This window comes from Mercenaria mercenaria, chromosome 16, assembly GCF_021730395.1.
Source record: "Mercenaria mercenaria strain notata chromosome 16, MADL_Memer_1, whole genome shotgun sequence".
NCBI classification, from domain to species: domain Eukaryota; kingdom Metazoa; phylum Mollusca; class Bivalvia; order Venerida; family Veneridae; genus Mercenaria; species Mercenaria mercenaria.
Genome location: NC_069376.1, coordinates 33,694,885 through 33,713,973, shown reverse-complemented (window position 1 = coordinate 33,713,973; position 19,089 = coordinate 33,694,885). Strand labels below are relative to the sequence as shown.

Sequence of the window (19,089 nt, the reverse complement as noted above, 5' to 3'; positions counted from 1 at the left end):
TTAATGACAAATGTCCGGCATATCTTAAAGAAAATTTTAAAAGGTGTAATGAACAACACCAGTATAATAGTAGAGGTAGTAGTACCAATTTTTATTTGCCAGCTGTAAATGGTTTTACAACTTCAACTTTTTATTAGATAATAGTATTTTAGACTGGAACCAGTTACCTCAATTTATACATAATACTAAGAGTAAATATGCTTTTAAAAAGGAAGTTAAAAAGCACTTGATTTTAAATATGAAGTTGACTGAAGATTCCAGTTATATCTATTTTTAATTGTAAGTATAGTCAAATGTAGATTTTATGTGATATGATTTTTAATGTGATAATATTGTTCGTGTAATATATGTATGTCTATGTACTGACAACATAATTGTGCACTTACTCTGCATAAACTGTATCTATTTATTTAAATACTCTTATCCATTATGACAATATTTTCAAGGACCCTGTTGGAAATAAGCCGCAAGGCTTTTACAGGTTATCCTGTGTTTTTATATATGTCATAATTGTGCACTAGTCACCAAAAATATCTGTGATATCAGAGCTGTGTTAATATATTATGTGCTGTTTAAATTCAATGTATGTGATAATTGTGTCAATGTGATGTATATATTTACACGAATAAATCTATCTATCTATCTAAGTGCCCTGGTTACGCTAATATCCCGGATTTGTCCGATATATATCTACATTATGTATTGTAGAGTTTACGCCATTTCTACTTTCGTTTTCTCAATGAAAGCCGCTGCAGCCGTGACGTTTCTACCTAATTTGCATAAAGATGCTTCGCGGAAAGTTTTGCCAGCATCCCAGCCTCGCTATCGATATCGCGAGATGCTCATTTCCGTATTGGAACAAGTTAACAGTATCGAATGAGTGACTTCCTACAACCATGCAATGAATCGGATAAAAATGAATATGGAAAATAATTTAAGTTTTAGACACCTTCAACACATACTAATCTCCTTTTTCGATATTGTCTAGCAGCCAAATTTGGCGCAAGAACACGAATCTCCATGAAATGTCGCAGTGAGTACGCGACCTCGGAATCTGTATCCAAGATGGCGGTATGTGGTGAGGAGACGATGGATCGGACTAACAGTTCGGCAGGCACATACCCAGACTTTGACGACCGAGGCCATGGGCATTTTTTCGTGAAAAAGACTTTTCACAAACCGACATATTGTCATCATTGCACAGATATGCTGTGGGGTCTGATAGGCCAAGGACTTGTGTGCGAAGGTAGGCCTGTGTTTTCTTACTTTTGACAGAATGCTGCATATTTCACCTAATGTTAATAAAAAGATCCGCGTTATTAGAGAGTGATGGTATGACTTTCATAAAATACACCCCGAAGTTGTTGTTAAAATGAAATCCGATGGAGTATCAGATATATTTGCCAGGATTTGTATGCAACCAACAAATAGCTATGATATTGATTTTTCTTGGATCTGGCCTTGATTTTGTCAGTTAAAGAGACTATTAATAGCCAGGGATTAAAGGGACTTGAAGCCTTTTCATTCACTCTTTTAACACATTATAGCACCAAATATACAAATAGACCTAACACAGGGAGTTTAATGAAGAAGAAAACACTGCAACTGATTTAAAATTCTGTTAAGATTATTGATGAAATAGCTTGTATTAACATGGTTCTTAATTTATGTGGATATATAGAAAACAGGTCAACAGTCTTTTTATTGAATAAAATAAAGACTATTTTCTTATATACGGAGTTAAAACTCAAACTGGGTATTGATTAGAAGTTTTTATAAGGGTTGACAAAAACGGGGGAAAATATTTCTCCGTAAGTTGTATTAGCTGGGAGATATTGGATTTTTCAATGGGAAAAGCTGAATAGACTAATGTGTATAAATGATGTTGTCAGATAATGAGAAAGGAGATCAATAATATAGTTTTATTCTATCATTGATAGAACCATAGCTCCTCTGAAAGGAATAAATCACAAATTTGGATCCTATGACCATATGCAATGAAAAGGGACTTTGTTAATTTTAATGATGCAATAATCCTTTGTAAATAGCTGAAAGATAAGATGTCTGCACTAAGTGAAGTGAAAATTGTAGTCTGTACTCTCTCAATCAATCTTGCTTCCGATTTCAAGTGCTTTTAGGTTCAGAACTAAACCATAAAGAATACCATTGCCCTAAAATTAGTAAGTTAGTTGAGCTATCATCACCAGAATATCAGGATGATAGGCTAATGCACAGAAATACATCTTAGCTAATCTCTTGGAAACTACTGTTTTTTGCCAACAGAAAAATCGTTATTAATCATCAATTTGTTTTACTTTTTTGGTTCAAAACTTTGAAAGAAGTAAAAAATTTGAAGTTGGTTGGGCATTTAAAACACTGATAAAAATTGCATGAAAATGAATATACCACATGTGTGCAAGGTTTTCTTGCAACTAGCATTGACTAGAAAAAAACAATTTTTTCTTCTGTAGTAATCACTGTCATGAAAGAAAATCTTTTAGATCATGCTGTTTTCCCCAAAAATTGACTTTACATCAGGTATTTTTTATTCTTCTTGCTGTACTATTGTTTTGTCTTTTTCCTTGAAAATAAAACCAGTAAGATAGCATTATATTTATTATTTCTCTTTTAAAATTTACTATTTTTTATGAATAAATAGAAAGCAAAGTTCTGTTTTCAGAACTTAACTGTGGAAACTAGAAATATAATATGTCTAAATCATTCCATCGATGAAAGTCAAATTTTTGTAGTTTATACTTTACATGTCGTTCTTTTACCATAGATGCCAAATAATTGTGTAAAATTCCAATTAATCGCATGGTTCAACAATTTCTTTATAAAGCGTTGTTTTTGCACTAGCACAGTCGTGTTGACAATTCAACGCAAGATGTAACCGCATCGCTAATTGGCCAGATACAGTCGTCTCTGGTATAACGGATAATTTGATTCGCTTTTACGCTTCTCGCGAAAATCTCACAAGTACCTGAAGTAAGCCGAACTTAAATTATGCTATCGGCGTGTGTTTGTGTATTCAACAGTCATTTTGATATTGTGCAAATTGTGAACAGTCCGAATATTTAGCAGTAATTAACGAGTGCCAATCCCAAAAAAACCGGACAACTTGCACTTCACTTTGAGGTTAGATAAATTTGAGCGAAGTTTGAAGTTCCAAAGTGACCCTGCATGCACAATTAAAAAGAAAGTTCTAGCCTTGAACGTCAAAGCAGTCTTCATCGTAACTGGGTTGCCCGAAGCCTGGGAAGTAAATCCTGTTTCGGGCAAGCCAAAGTTTCAAGGTGGTTGCCAGAACAGACAAAGTTCAGGCTGTTTTGATGTTTCTGCGCTACGTTTGGCACTGTTTGATGCGATTCCATTGCGAAATCGAACAATTCATTTTAACCTTTAGCCTGCTAGGGCAATGGATTCTGCCTTTGCGACCAGTGCAGACCAAAACATCCATGCAGGCTGATCTTGGTTTGTTCTGTTGGCTAATGCTATTCAGTCAATAAATTTTCAGTGAACACCCCTTTGAATAATAAGTGGTACTGCTCAAATTGAATACAGGGGTGTAAAAATATTTTTCACACGACTCACCCTGCAGGACTAGTAGCCAGTAAAATCTACTTGCCCTTGGTGAACAGTCACTCGCCCTAATAAAATTACAATCTTAATGACATTTTAATACTGTCACTTTACAAAAGAAGTATTAAGTACAACAAACAAAGGGGCCTCCATGGCCGAGTGGTTAAGGTCCCTGACTTCAAATCACTTGCCCCACATCGATGTGGGTCCGAGCCGCACTCGGGGCGTTGAATTCTTCATGTGAGGAAGCCATCCAGCTGGCTTACGGAAGGTCGGTGGTTCTACCCAGGTGCTCACTTGTGATGAGATAATACACGGAGGGGCACCTGGGGTCTTCCTTCACCATCAAAGCTGGAAGTTCAACCCTTTTTTTGTAAATTTGGGGAAGGGTACCAGGTCCCTTTTGGAGGGGAAATTTACGTCGCGAAATCATTGTTTGGAGGAATATATTTGCTGAAAAGTTGTTAAAATCAGGACTGAAAATCAAAACTAATTTCTTTTTTTTTTTCAGGCCTTTTTTTATGCTGATTTTAGGGCCGAAATTCGGCCCCATTCCCCAATCTAAAAAGTATACTTTTTTCCCCACCTTGGCCAAAAATTCCCCATGCAAAAAAAAAATGAAATTAGTTTTGATTTTCAGTCCTGATTTTAACAACTTTTCAGCAAATATATTCCTCCAAACAATGATTTCGCGAGGTAAATTTCCCCTCCAAAAGGGACCTGGTACCCTTCCCCAAATTTACAAAAAAAGGGCTGTTTTTGCATGGGGAATTTTTGGCCAAGGTGGGGAAAAAAGTATACTTTTTAGATTGGGGAATGGGGCCGAATTTCGGCCCTAAAATCAGCGTAAAAAAAGGCCTGAAGTTGCCATATGACCTATAAATGTGTCGGTGCAACGTTAAACCCAACCAAAAAAAAACAAAACAAACAAATTTCAAATATAACGCACAGTAGACAAATAATATTCTCTTGTACACTACCTTCCCTTTTTAATTAATGATATTCATCCGTGAGATCTGCTAAAATTTTCTTTTCACAACAGAAATTTTTCTTTTTCTTTCACTGTATTTTTGTTGTCGCTCACCACATAAACTACGGATGTTGGTCTGCCATGCTTTGACAAAGTACGGGAAAATAAACAGTGACAATAATAACATTAACTCGGGTAAATAAGTGTATCTTGACTGGCTTACAGTACATGGGTTTCTTGTAATAATTGCATCGATAATAATAATAATAATAAGCGCGCAATCATTATTGGTAAGCAATTGAATTTTAAAGCGTCTACCAGCGCATTCAAGTTTGTTATCATTTTTCAGTTAGGAATTCAAAACTTTATTTGCTGAATTTTGGTAAAGTAATGACGTAAAAAGCATTCGCCTGATTGGTCGAGTATACAGCGAGGTCCACTCGTCCTATCCAGACTTTTACTTGCCAATGCGAGTGGGCGAGTGGAATTTTACACCCCTGGAATAATGGACCAGTCCATTTTAGAAATTTATCAGGGAAAAGGTTAATCAAATCAAATTTAGCACTGTATACAACTTTTTTGCGTGGTATGGTTCCCTCCCGATAACAGAATCCAGGGATCACTTTTGGCTGCAATTTCGCGATATTCTCACGTTTTTTTGGTGAAAATCGCATAAATATTGCTCAGATGCGATTAAAATTGCATCCGCGCGGCTGTGGATCTTTTGCTGAAATTGCGACTTTTCGCTGCAATGCAGACTTTGCCGTTACTTGCTGATTGTATGGCGCTTGAATTTTGTTTTATCTTCTTAGAGCATCCGGTGATAATGATTACCAGGCAAAAAACACCTGTTTTCGCGAAGTGTCAAAATACCACCAAAGAAGAAATTGAAACGTTTGGAAGGCCAAACTTTGCTTCCATTCTCGCAAATGAGTAGCAATGATAATAACAAGGTGGAGAAACCCCTGTTGAAGACCCTTGATGAAAAAAACGCTTAACGCCTGAAATTCCGTACGAAATGTTTGTAGTTGAGGGGGAGGGTAGGGTCATTATGAGTTGGACTTCAAAGCTGTCCTGTCCTGGCCTAATGGAAGTGTATCAGATCCAGAAAGATTAAAATATAACTAAACTTCCATGTGGACAGAGCAGCTTTGAAGTAAAAGCTCAAAGTTAACTCCTTACTGAAAGGAAAAAATGCATGTGGACCTAGCACTCCAGTGATTTTTTTCAGTTTTGGGGGAAGGGGGTCGGTGCCCTTTGGAGGGGGAAAAATACGACGTAAAACTAAGAAAAGGGGAATTTTCATTTATGTTGAAATAAACTATAGTTTCAAGTTTATTGATAAATTCAGGGCCCATAAGAGTATGTGACATGACATATAACACAATGTAGCATATCGATACCAGATAACCAAATAAATTTTTCAAATGTGGAGGATAAGACATATCCATCAGACCACCAAAATTTACAACAGACATTAGGTCCCTTCCTAAACAAGATGGTGAGTGGCTGTTTTTTAATTTCTGTCAAATTCTGACATTTGCAGACACTGTTACATTTGACCTGTCACAATAAAAAACAAACTGTAAAAAAATGTATGCGTTGGACTAGTCCCGTCCCAAAACATAAAATCAAACCCTGACTGACTAGAAGATGGAAAACTCAACACTACCCGGCCAAACAAATAGAATGCAAATCATTTACAGATTAACATTCAACAGCGTTGTGCAGAATAATAAAGCGCTTCGATGATTCTGATTTATCAAGGGAAGTTACTCCAACCGGTGTCAATGTAAACAAAACGCGAGATACCGCGGTGAACTGTTTTCTATATGAAAATAAATAAAATAAACTAGTGAATTATGATTTAATTGATTGGCATTTTTTTTTTATTTTTTGGAGGGGAATTTTAGGCATCAGAAAGGGGAAAAAACCATACTATTTTGAGGGGGGAATGGGGCCAAATTTCGCCGAATATTTTGGTGAAAAAAAACTCTGCAGTCAGTTACAACTTTCATCAACCTATTCAGGCACAGAATTTTGAGTTATGTTAAAAGTGTCTCTGAAAGGAACTGTTTTGTTTACTTATAAAGATAAATTGTTCTTACAAATAAACAGATGTTTGCTTTGCAGTGTAATAAAGGTAGCTGTCCGCCGATGTAAAATCTCATTATAAAAAGAAAAAATCCCATTCATTTTGTCAAAATCTCATTGATTCAAGGCAAATAGGAATTAATCTCATAAAGGTATCTGCCAAAAGTGATCCCTGAGAATCTGTCATTTGTCAACTGGGCTGTTGGATCTAAAACTAGGTCACCAGGCAGTGATTTTTTTTGCCTATTTTTACTGCCGAATTTTGTCAGTTTCCCCTGGCCAAAATAGGCTATTTTCCCCCCAAAATCGTCAGTTTTTCCTCCAAAAAAGAGGTGTTTCTCCCCATCAAATTAAAGGATTTTATTTCCAAAATGTAACAGTTTATACATTGGTGTGAGAAACGCAATATCTAACATGAAATTGGCAGAAATGACATCAAAAATGTCCTTTTTGAGATCAATATTGCATCAATGTTACCGTCGCAAAAATACATGACAAACAAAACATTGGCAATTTTGAAGAGAAATATGGACTTCAGTCAGTTTAAATATGTTCCATTATGCCAGTTAATCATTTATGATAATGAAAAATTACAATATCTCTCCTAGTTTTTGAAAAATTGAAAAATACAATTTGTATAAGTTGCATCTGTGTCTTAATTAATTTTTCCACCCTTAACTTTCACGATTTTAAATCCAAAAATGGTTTTGAAAAAATGTAAACCTTTCAAACAATGTTCAGTTAAGAAATGTAGAGATTTATATCACTTAGTATGGAAATTAAACATATTTCTGTTTTTCCCAATTTTGGGCATTTATTTTCCCAATTCAGCGGGCATAGGCACCTTTATTTTTTCCCCAAAAAAATCACTGCCAGGTCAAATCAAAGAAAAAGCTTGTTGACGCCCTAGAGGCCACATTTATTACCCCGTCTTCATGAAACTTGGTCAGACTATTTATCTTTATGATTCCTATGCCAAGTTCAAAACTGGGTCATATGGGATCAAAAACTAGGTCACCTGGTGAAATCAAAGGAAAACCTTGTTAACACTCTAGAGGCCATATTTATGACCCTATCTTCATGAAACTTGGTCAGAATATTTATCTTGATGATTCCTAGACCAAGTTTGAAACTTGGTCATGTGGGGCCAAAAACTAGGTCACCACTCACATCAAAGGAAAAGCTTGTAAACACTTGAGGCCACACTTATGATCTTCATGAAACTTGGTCTGAATGTTTATCTTGATGATGCCTGGGCCAAGTTTAACAGGTGAGCAATATAGGTGCATCATGACTGTCTTGTTATTTTTTTTAGCCCTTCGTCAGTCTTCCATCCACAATTTCTTGTGAACATGATTTAGACCACATTTTGCAATTATTGATTTTAATCAAACTAGCACACAACTTGAATTGGCATAATATCTCAGTTTATGAAAACTGGCCAGATCCCATCATGGGTTCCAGAGCTGGCCAAAATTTGCTATTTTGGCTTTTGCAGCCATAGGGCTGTGGATCATCGGACAAGTGGCGATCCGATCCGATCCACGAGTTGGGGCTAATGATTCACAGATCGAACCACGGATCACCAACAACAACTTACAATGATACAAAAGTGCAAGACTGTTATATAAGTACCATTTTCTTTATGGAATCTAAACTTTGCAATTCCAAAGTACTGCCAAACTTTTGAAGTAAACTTTGCGGGTGGACTTCTGTAATGTTCGGCCATACTTGCAGACGAACTATATATGACGTCAGTCATTAATATCACAAATATTTAGTAGCAGTTTCGCATTTTTTTTATAAGAAAACTTTATTTATTGGAAAGAAATTGTGTATTTAACTTTTTATTGAATTTAATTTCTTAAATGATGAATGTTTATTCACTGTTTTGACAGATTTCACATTTATTTTAGTTCGAATATAAGACCGATGCTAACTCTACCTAAGACATTTGTTTATATCTGGTTTAGAAACTGACAACGCGTAATCGACTTAGATATGCAAGAAAATTCATTGAAGACGTTTAATGTGGCTTTAATTTAGTTTTATTGATAGAATTTTACATATTGCCGGTATTAATGAAAAAGATCACGATCCAATGATCTCGACAATGACGAATATCCGTACTCAAACTTTTAGTCGAATTCGTGAATATCTGAGTACTCAGATACGCGTTACAGCCCTATGCAGCCATATAAAGACTTCATTTATGGTTTGATTTGATACAAACTTGTAAAATATCTTTAAGAGCAAAAATAGATCTTGGATTCCATGATGAATCCGTCTGATCCAATCATAGATTCCAGAGTTACGGCCCCTAATTGACCCCTGAAAGAGCCAAAATTTGTTAATTTTTACCCTGTGAACACGAAAGAAGTGACATTTTGAGCTCACCTGTCATGTAGTGACAAGGTGAGCTTTTCTAATCGCCCTTTGTCCGTCGTCTGTTCACAATTTCTTGTGAACACGATAGAGACCACTGTTTGCAATCAATTTTGATCAAACTTGCACACAACTTGTATTGGCATAATATCTCGTTTCCTTTCGAAAACTGGCCAGATCCCATCATGAGTTCCAGAGTTGTGGCCCCTTAAAGGGCCAAAATTTACTATTTTTGGCTTGTGAACACAATAGAGACCACATTTTACAATCAACTTTAATCAAACTTGCACACAAGTTGTATTGGCATAATATCTCGGTTCCTTTTGAAAACTGGCCAGATCCCATCATGGGTTCTAACCGTTCTAGAGTTGTTGCCCCTTAAAGGGCCAAAATTTGCTATTTTTGGCTTGTGAACACGATAGAGACCACTGTTTGCAATCAACTTTAATCAAACTTGCACACAACTTGTATTGGCATAATATCTTGGTTCCTTTTGAAAACTGGCCAGATCCCATCATGGGTTAGAGGGTTATGGCCCCTTAAAGGGCCAGAATTTATTTTTTGCTTGTGAACATGATAGAGACCACATTTTGCAATCAATTTTAATCAGACTTGCACACAACTTGTATTGGCATAATATCTTGGTTCCTTTCGAAAACTGGCCTGATCCCATCATGGGTTCCAGAGTTATAGCCCCTTTAAGGGCCAAATTTGCTATTTTTTGCTTTTTAACACAATAGAGACCACATCTTGCAATCAGCTTTTATCAAACTTGCACATAACTTGTATTGGCATAATATCTTGGTTCCTTTTGAAAACTGGCCAGATCCCATTATGGGTTCCAGAGTTATGGCCCCTTAAAGGGCCAAATTTTGCTATTTCGGCTTTTGCAGCCATATAGAGACTTTATTTATAGTTTGAATTGATACAAACTTGCAAATTAACTAACCAGTCAGATCCAATCATAGGTTCTAGAGTAATGGCCCCTGAATGAAAATTGAAAGTGCCAAAATATGTTAATTTTTACCTTGTGAACATGATAGATGCCGCATTTTGCATTCAACTTTAGAAAATCATGCACACAACTTTAATCACAATAAGATATCAGTTCCCATTGCTTGAAGGTCAAGGTCACACATTGAGGTCAAGGTCAGCACTTATCCATAAAATGGTTATATCTCTGCAACTATTGATGGTATTGGTTTTGAAATCAGATTGATCTAGACACTATTCGCTTATTTTATATCTGATTTAATACCTCCCCTGATTTTGATCAAAATGGATTTATATCAGTAAGTACTTATAGGACTCATTTGAAATTTCATTATTGTCATTAGTTGGACTGAGAAAATCAGGGTTGATAACTATGGACTGATTTTATGTCAAATTACCTCCCTTTATCTCAAATTAAAATGGGTATATCTCCATAACTAATGAAGATGCTGATCTGAAATTTCATTTATGCCATCACAAGGACTTGGACAATCAGTGTAGATACATATTGACTGAATTTATGACAAATTACCTCCCTTTATTTTTTATGTAAATATACCTTAGCAGCTTCTAATGAGATTGGTTTGAAACGTTATTTATGTCTTCCGTGGTAAGAAATAGTCATGTTAGATAACTCTTGATTGAACGTTTATCAATATGAATACTTTTCTAATATAATTATTGTTATAAAGACTTGTACTCTTCTACATGCATATACCAATACATGATAACCTCCCCTGATTTTAATAAAAAATGGATTTATCTCAGCAGAGCACTGGACAACTTTTGGGGACAGGTACCCATACCCTCAGGAAGGGGAATTTTTTTTGTCATTTTAAGACAAAAAGGGGAAGATTTTAGCCATATATATGTTACTACTTTTCACACTTACACTGTATTAATACTGTTTTCAGTCATTTCCAACTAATTTAACTATATTGCAGCAGTAACCTTCCTAAGAGGCACTGTAATATAATTTGAAAGAGAGTTCATATCTAGTTGTGTCAAACAAACTATTTTCAGGGGCATTTTCTTCTGAGAAAGGGGGAAAAAACATATTATTTTATGAGGGGAATGGGCCCCGGCCCCAAAAATGGCCAAACAAGTGCCCTGCTCAGTAAGTATTTATAGGACTCATTTGAAATTTCATTATTGTCATAAGTTGGACTGAGACAATCAGGGTAGATAACTATGGACCGATTTTATGTCAGATTACCTCCCTTTGTTTCAAATTAAAATGATTGTATCTCAGTAACCAATGAAGATACTGATTTGAAATTTCATTTATGCCATCAGGTGGACTCTGACAATCAGGGTAGATAACTTTTGACTGAATTTATGACAAATTACCTCCCTTTATTTTATGTAAATGAATATACCTCAGCAGCATCTAATGAGATTGGTTATAAATGTTATTTATGTCTTCCAGGGTAAGGAATAGTCATGCTAGTACAAAAATGCAGCATTTGAGCCTAGGTCCCTCAAACTTGGTTTGGAGATTGGCCCTGACTAGTGACCCATAGGTCAAAAGGGACTGTTACAAGAAAATATTTATCCTGATAATATTTAATGTGTATGCCTATGTGATCTATGTCAAAACTTGATCTTATCATTAAGAGCAATGGTACTCAGGTGAGCGATATAGGGCCATCATGGCCCTCTTGTACATTTGATTTTAACCACACCTAATAAGTCTTACTCACAACTGAAGTCACAATAAGGTATCAGTTCCTTTCAAAAACCGGCCAGATTCCATCATGAGTTCTAGAGTTGTTAACCCTGAAAGGGGCAAAAAATTTTATTTTGGCCTTTTCAGCCATGTAGATGTTTCATTTATGCTTTGCATTGATTCAAACTTGCGTAGAATGTTTATTTTGATGATCTCTAGGCCAAGTTCGAAACTGGGTCATGTGGGGTTAAAAACTAGGTCACTCGCTCAGATCAAAGGAAAACCTTGTTAACACTCTAAAGGCCATATTTATGACCCTATCTTCATGAAACTTGGTCAGTATATTTATCGTGATGATTTTAGGCCAAGTTCGAAACTGGGTCATGTGGGGTTAAAATCTAGGTCACCATTCAAGTCAAAGGAAAAGCTTTTTAACACTCTTAAGGCCACATTTATGAACATATCTTCATGAAATTTGGTCAGAATGTTTATCTTGATGATTCCTAGGCTAAGTTCAAAACTGGGTCATGTAGGTAAAAAATTCGGTCACCCGCTCAAATCAAAGGAAAAGCTTGTTAACACTCTAGAGGCCATATTTATGACCCTATCTTCATGAAACTTGGTCAGAATGTTTATCTTGATGATTCCTAGGCCAAGTTTGAAACTGGATCATGTGCGGTCAAAAACTAGGTTACCCACTCAAATCAGAGGAACACTTCTTGACACTCTAGAAGCCACATTTATGACCTATCTTCTTGAAAGTTGATCAGAATGTTTATCTTGATGATTCCTAGGTCAAGTTCGAATCTGGGTCATGTGGGATGCTTTAAATTTCTAATTCATTTGAATGTCTACCAGTAAAACTTGAAAATAAAGTCTTAAACTAACATAATTGAATATAAAAAAACTCACAATTTACTTGATTTGTCAATGCTTTTTTCCCAGTTTTGAAATTTCATCGCGTAAAAAATCTGACAAGGGGCCATTTTCCTCAAAACCCTAGAAAAAGCCGGTAGTTTTCCCTTTATGGCAATATGGTAAACTTTGAAAATGTCCTCTTCAGAAACCACTGTCCTGATTACGAAATTATTGCACAGCAAACTTCAAATTGTGCCCAGTAACTCTGTACTGCCTGGCAATTCTTTGGATTAACATATATTAATGTTTGTTTATTTTTGTACTTTCAGTATGTAACTTTGTTGTACACGAGAAGTGTTTGAGAACAGTTGTGTCAGCATGCTCCAGTATAGCAGCTACCCTCATAAAAAACCCTGTAGCACACTGCTGGTCAGAGGCAAGCCAGTTCAAGAGGAAATTCTGCAATGTTTGCCGTAAACGGCTTGAAGATTCTTACGCTGTTAGATGTGAAAGTAAGTCATATTCCCGCGATTCTTTTTTCGGCAGGTTTTCATGATGTAGTTGGTACTTTTATTCAGACTCCTAAAATATGATTTTCTGAAACCTTGTCTTTTAGAGGTTTGAAGTATATGTAGCAATGAAGAGATAAATATAACCTTAAAGGTTCGACAGTTAAGACCACACCGAACTGAAAGTTGTTCATGAGATTTTTTGCTCACCTTACCACGAAGCTCATGGTGGGCTATTGTGGTCACGCTATGTCAGTCATGCGTCCGTCCATCCAGTCGTGTGTCTGTCGTCAACAATTTCTTTAAATGACATCTCCTCCAAAAGCACAGAATGGATTTTGATGAACCTTTGCCTGAATGTTCCTTGGGTGGACCACTACCAAAGTTGTTTAAATGGTTCTGCTTTGCTGCACACAGGAGCTGCCAGAGCTAAAAATAGAAAAATCTTCAAAGAACATTTCCTGAAAAACATTGGTCCGATTTTAAAATAATTTCACACAAATGGACTTATGTAACTTTCTACCTATATTGTTAAAATTATTTTGAATTGTCAAAAAACATGGTTGCCAGGGGGCATAGTCGCTTTTCCGTATATGTACATAGTGGAAACTAAATGTTTTCTTGTATGAAACTGCTGGCCAGTTTTTAAAACAACTTCATACAAATGGTCCTTGTTCACTGTGGTGATCTGACATGTGTTGCACAAGTTCCATTATGTGAGATGAAAGTTTTATGCCACTGGTTTTCCACAGGTGCCAGTTCATGACCGCCAAAATTGCCCAGAGTGGCACCAAGGTTTTTCCTTCAACATCAAAAGCTGGAAAGTTGCCATGTGACCTATAATCATTAAATCCTACAAAAATGAATAAACAACCAAATCAAATAGTATACTGATGAAAAATTTATTTATAACAAATAATGCACAGGGCTTTGGAAATCTATCCAGAACATTGTAATATCCTACTGCACTTCAGATTGGCTGCGCCCACTGTATTTATTCATATACTATATTTGTAAAATATACATGTTTTTAGCTCACCTGTCACATAGTGACAGGGTGAGCTTTTGTGATTGCATTTTATCTGTTGTCAGCCCGTCCGTACACAATTTCTTGTGAACACGATAGATACCAGATTTTGCAATCAATTTCAATCAAATTTGCACACAACTTCTATTGGTATAATATCTCGGTTCCTTTCGAAAACTGGCTAGATCCTATCATGGGTTCCAGAGTTATGGCCCCTTAAATGGCCAGAATTTGCTATTTTTGGCTTATGAACACAATAGAGACCATATTTTGCAATCAACTTTAATCAAACTTGCACACAACTTGTATTGGCATAATATCTCGGTTCCTTTCGAAAACTGGCCAGATCATGGGTTATTTTGGCTTTTGCGCCATATAGAGACTTTATTCATGGTTTGATTTGATACAAACTTGCAAAATATCTTCAACAACAATAGATCTTGGATTCCATAATGAATCTGTTAGATCCAATCACAGGTTCCAGAGTTACAGCCCCTGATTGACCCCTGAAAGAGCCAACATTTGGTAATTTTTACCTTGTGAACACAATAGAAGCGACATTTTATATTTGATTTTAACCACTTACACACAATTTAAGTCACAATAAGATCTCAGTTACTTTCGAAAATGGCTAGATTCCATCATGGGTTCTAGAGTTACTGGCCCTGAAAGGTGCAAAACTTTCTGTTTTGGCCATTTCAGCCATATAAAGGTTTCATTTATGCCTTGATTTGAAACAAACTTGCACAGAATTATTATCTTGATGTTCTCTTGGCCTAGATCGAAACTGGGTCATGTCAGGTTAAAAACTAGGTCAGCAGGTCAAATCAAAGGAAAAGCTACATTTATGACCCTATCTTCATGAAACTTGGTCAGAATGTTTATCTTGATGATTTCTAGGCCACGTTTGAAACTAGATAATATGGGGCCAAAACTAGGTCATCAGCCATATCAAAGGAAAAGCTTGTTAACACTCTTGTTCATTTGACAAACTCGGTCAGAATGTTTGTCTGCATGAAATATCAGATGAATTTTTTATCTGGGTCATGTGGGGTCAAAAACTAGGCCACCAGGTTGAATCAAAGAATAAGCTTGTTTACACCATAGGGGGCACATTTTTTTATTCTATCTCCATAATATTTGGTCAGAATGTTTGTTATCATGAAGTCTTGGATGCTTTCAAATCTGGGTCACATGGGGTCAAATCAAAGAAAAAGCTAGTATACACTCTAGAGGTCACTTTTTTGCTCCAATCTTCCCGAAACTTTGTCAGAATGTTTGTTTTCATGAAATTTTAGGCAAGTTTGACTCTGGGTCATGTGGGGTAGAAAACTAGGTCACTAGGTCAAATCAAAGAAAATGCTTGTTTACACTCAAGAGACCGTGTTTTTTTTGTCCAATCTTAATGAAAATTGGTCAGAATATTTTTCTCCATGAAATCACTAGGTAAAACATGTTAACACTGTTATGGTATGTTTCACAGGTGAGCGACCTAGGGCCGTCTTGGCCCTCTTGTTTATTCAGATCAGCTATATAAAAGATTAAGTCTTATCAAAGAAAGGAATATATTGGTGTTTTCTTTTCCAGTCTGTGAATATTATGCACATTTGGACTGCCATGATTTTGTTGTCAGTGACTGCAAAGAGTGTGCAACCTACTCTCCAACTATTACACGGGTAAGTTTATATTTTCACCGCTGACTTTTGTTAGCCATGAACAGCTTGATACAGTGGTTGGGAAGAAAATTTGTGAAAAATCCCCCCTTGGCCCTGAAATTAATGGGGGATTTTCAAATAGAATGGGGCTTTTTAATTTCAACGAAAAATGTCAACAAAAAGTGAATAATCTGATGATCTAAAAAGAGTACTCTGTCTCTCGTTCCACTTTCACTTTCAACATTTCAACTTACCGTAATTTTCTATAAAAAGTAGAGGAATGAAAATGTAATGCAATGCAAAGTTTTTTTATTCCGTTACTACTTTACGATAAATAAAATGTCAAACATAAAAACTTAAATAGGCGATGTCAGCCATTGGAAGTCGTCCCGACAGTGATCTTTTTCACCATGCTTTACGCTATTTATTTAAAATGCAAATCAAACAAGAACTACTTGTGACTAATACTAATAGATATACCTTTCCAAATATACCTGGCCAGAAATAAAATTCACATTTTTACTGATTGAAATTGTCAATACATTTCTTAGTAGCAACTACGGAACGCAGAAAGTCTGGCTGACCTGTGACATAAAGAGATTTTTCTAAAAAACACTTTGATTGGATCGCTGCATGCAATCATAAATAGGAACTGCGGAAGCGATTTATTTTAGCATAGTTATCCGTGGAAAGTACCACTACGTCGCGTCATTGACTCAGACTTGATTCAATGTATATTTTTTTAGCGATTTTTGCGACTTAATATGTTTTTTCTGTCGGGATTTTCGTACATTTTATTGGAATTTCGATGGGTCTTTTTTAAACTGAGTGTGCAAAATGGTGCCCTCCTTTCCCAACCACTGCTTGATAGGAAAAGCTTGAAAGACGTGTATATTTTTTCAGTCATATTGAATACAGATTAACACAGATGTTCTCTGTGATGATTTGATGAAAGACATTGTGTCTGAATTCATTCATTCTTCACCTTTTATTCATGTTGGGAAGTTGGCAGTTAGTGAGTTACATGCGGAGACCAAGTTGGTACTGATACAGAATCCTGAGAAAACTGGTATGGTTAACTGTGAGCTACACAACAGAAAACTGTTTTAAAAAAAAAACGGTGCTAAATTTATGTTCCCGGGCAAATAGTGATTGAACTGTCCGTTTGTCCGTCCGTACCACCAGATTGCCTACAGCCCACATTAATGAAATGAATTAGTTCACACTTGCGCTCACACTCAACAATCCTTGTGGCAAGGTCTACAAACATGATTTTGGTCCTCATATGACCTTCATTTTCAAACTTTAAACCTTGATAGACATTATTTTTGGTCCTACAGTCAACATATATGACACAATTTAATTCACACGCACACTAAATAAACGTGGCAAGACCTACAAACTGACCATAATTAGATGACCTTGACCTCCATATTATCCTCGCCTATTATATTAAAACCTCTAAAAACAACATCTTTGGTCATACACCCTGGGGTATAATTTTGTGTTTTAAAAACGCATCTCCTTGTTAGAAACACATACATAATGAGAAAATTTCAGAAAGTCCCATGTTAGTTGCGCATCTGGTGAAATTGATGATCGAACTTGAACGATGTTTTTTGTTTGTTTTTCAGGAGTCTGTTGTGCATTATCATCACTGGCGAGAAGGGAACTTGCCAGCCAATTCTAAATGTCTGGCATGCAAGAAAACATGCTGGTCATCAGAGTGTCTGGCTGGTATGAGATGTGAGTGGTGTGGATTAACGGTAAGATATTGTCATGTTTATAATACCATTGAGAATGACCTTTCTGACAAAGGTTACAGGCATTTTGATTACAAATTAGTGGAGAAAATCGATTGCGCAATCCACATTTAACTGTGCTTTGAACATACATTTTGAAAAGTATATCTGTCTGTTCTGCAAACTTTAAATTTTTAGCTGAGCTGAACACATGCACGAAGTGCTCATTGTGAGCTTAAAAGGTTTTTCATGTCTGTCATCTGTCCATCGTCTATAATTTTTGTACAGAACCTCCATTACATCACTTAGTCACTTTCAACCAAACTTTGACCGCCTCGGTAGCCTAGTGGTAGAGCACCCGCTTCGAGTGCAGAAGATTATGGGTATGATCCCTGGCCGTGTCATGCCAAAGACGTAAAAAATGGTACTAGTAGCTTCCTCGCTTGGTACTCAGCATTAAGAGGATAGTGCTAGGAGTGGTCACACACTATCAGTATAATGTGACTAGGTGGGGTATCATGTCACGTGTCTACAGTTTGATATTCCAGTGAGTTAGGAATTATGCTTACTGCTACAAGTAAACACCATTGTTTATATGACTGAAAAATTGTTGAAAAAGACATTAAGCCCAAACACACACTCGCACACACATTCTTAACCATACTTTACAGAATTGTATTTTTAGGTTTTTAGAAATCAATGTGTCTTTGATATTTATGTCCCAATATTTATTAGGGGTGCGTATCGGTCAAAATGATCGATACGATATTTGTATTGATACAAAATGATCGATATTCGATATATCGTATGATATTTTCAAACAGAATAATAACAGAGTACAAGACCATTATAGTAATGCAATATGAACTATAATTACTCACTTCTAAGGTCGGTCTATTCTGAGTCAAAATCACAGGACTTGGATACATTTTTCTTCAGGAAACAGAGGCAAGCATATTAGAATTGTTGTTTTACCTTTTTTTAATTAACTATTTTGAAGAAATAACTAACAGCTGATTCAATATTTCAGAATGGTATCTTTCAAAATGACATGAGCTTCTCAATTCAAATGTAATGAAAGGTGTGATAGTCTTTTTGTTATGATCAAATAGCCAGCAATTAGCTGTCACCTCTGTCAGTTTTGTTGTTCACATTTTGATCCCAGTTAAAGAGAATATTCGGTCATTAATTAGTATCATAAATTTTGTGATTTATTAATATTTCTTTAATCAAAATACTTTCAAATTTGTATGAAATTAATTTTGTTTGAAAAAAAATTAAACCATTCGATCTTTTACATAACGTAAGGGCAATCTTATATTTTTGCGGTGACAGTTAGCGCGGAGTGTAGTTTCCCTTTACCAAAATGGCGACCATCGGAAACAAACTTGTTTTGAAGTTGGAAAATCATCTATACCTGTGTATAATCTGCACGCCCACGATTCAGGGTGGTCCCGGGGTCAAAAAACTGCGCATTATACATAGGTATCTGCGGTAATGAGGCCATAAATTTACCATGTAGTTAGCTTTTGATTGATATTTTGATCGATACAGGAACGTTCGATCCGATGTATCGATCGAACCCTGAATACCGGTATTCGATAC

General features: G+C 36.0%; 1 protein-coding gene across 2 annotated transcripts in view; it reads left to right on the top strand.

The window, feature by feature from the left end:
* Positions 1 to 847: 847 nt before the first annotated feature.
* Positions 848 to 19,089, top strand: part of LOC128549606 (diacylglycerol kinase theta-like) — a 65,488-nt gene continuing 47,246 nt past the window's right edge. For both annotated transcript variants that reach the window (XM_053526657.1, XM_053526656.1), the window contains exons 1-4: positions 848 to 1,246; positions 12,881 to 13,063; positions 15,675 to 15,763; positions 17,377 to 17,508. In XM_053526657.1, coding sequence (XP_053382632.1) covers positions 1,021 to 1,246; positions 12,881 to 13,063; positions 15,675 to 15,763; positions 17,377 to 17,508 — 630 coding nt within the window. In that variant the 5' untranslated portion in view covers positions 848 to 1,020. The remainder of the gene's footprint in view (positions 1,247 to 12,880; positions 13,064 to 15,674; positions 15,764 to 17,376; positions 17,509 to 19,089) is intronic.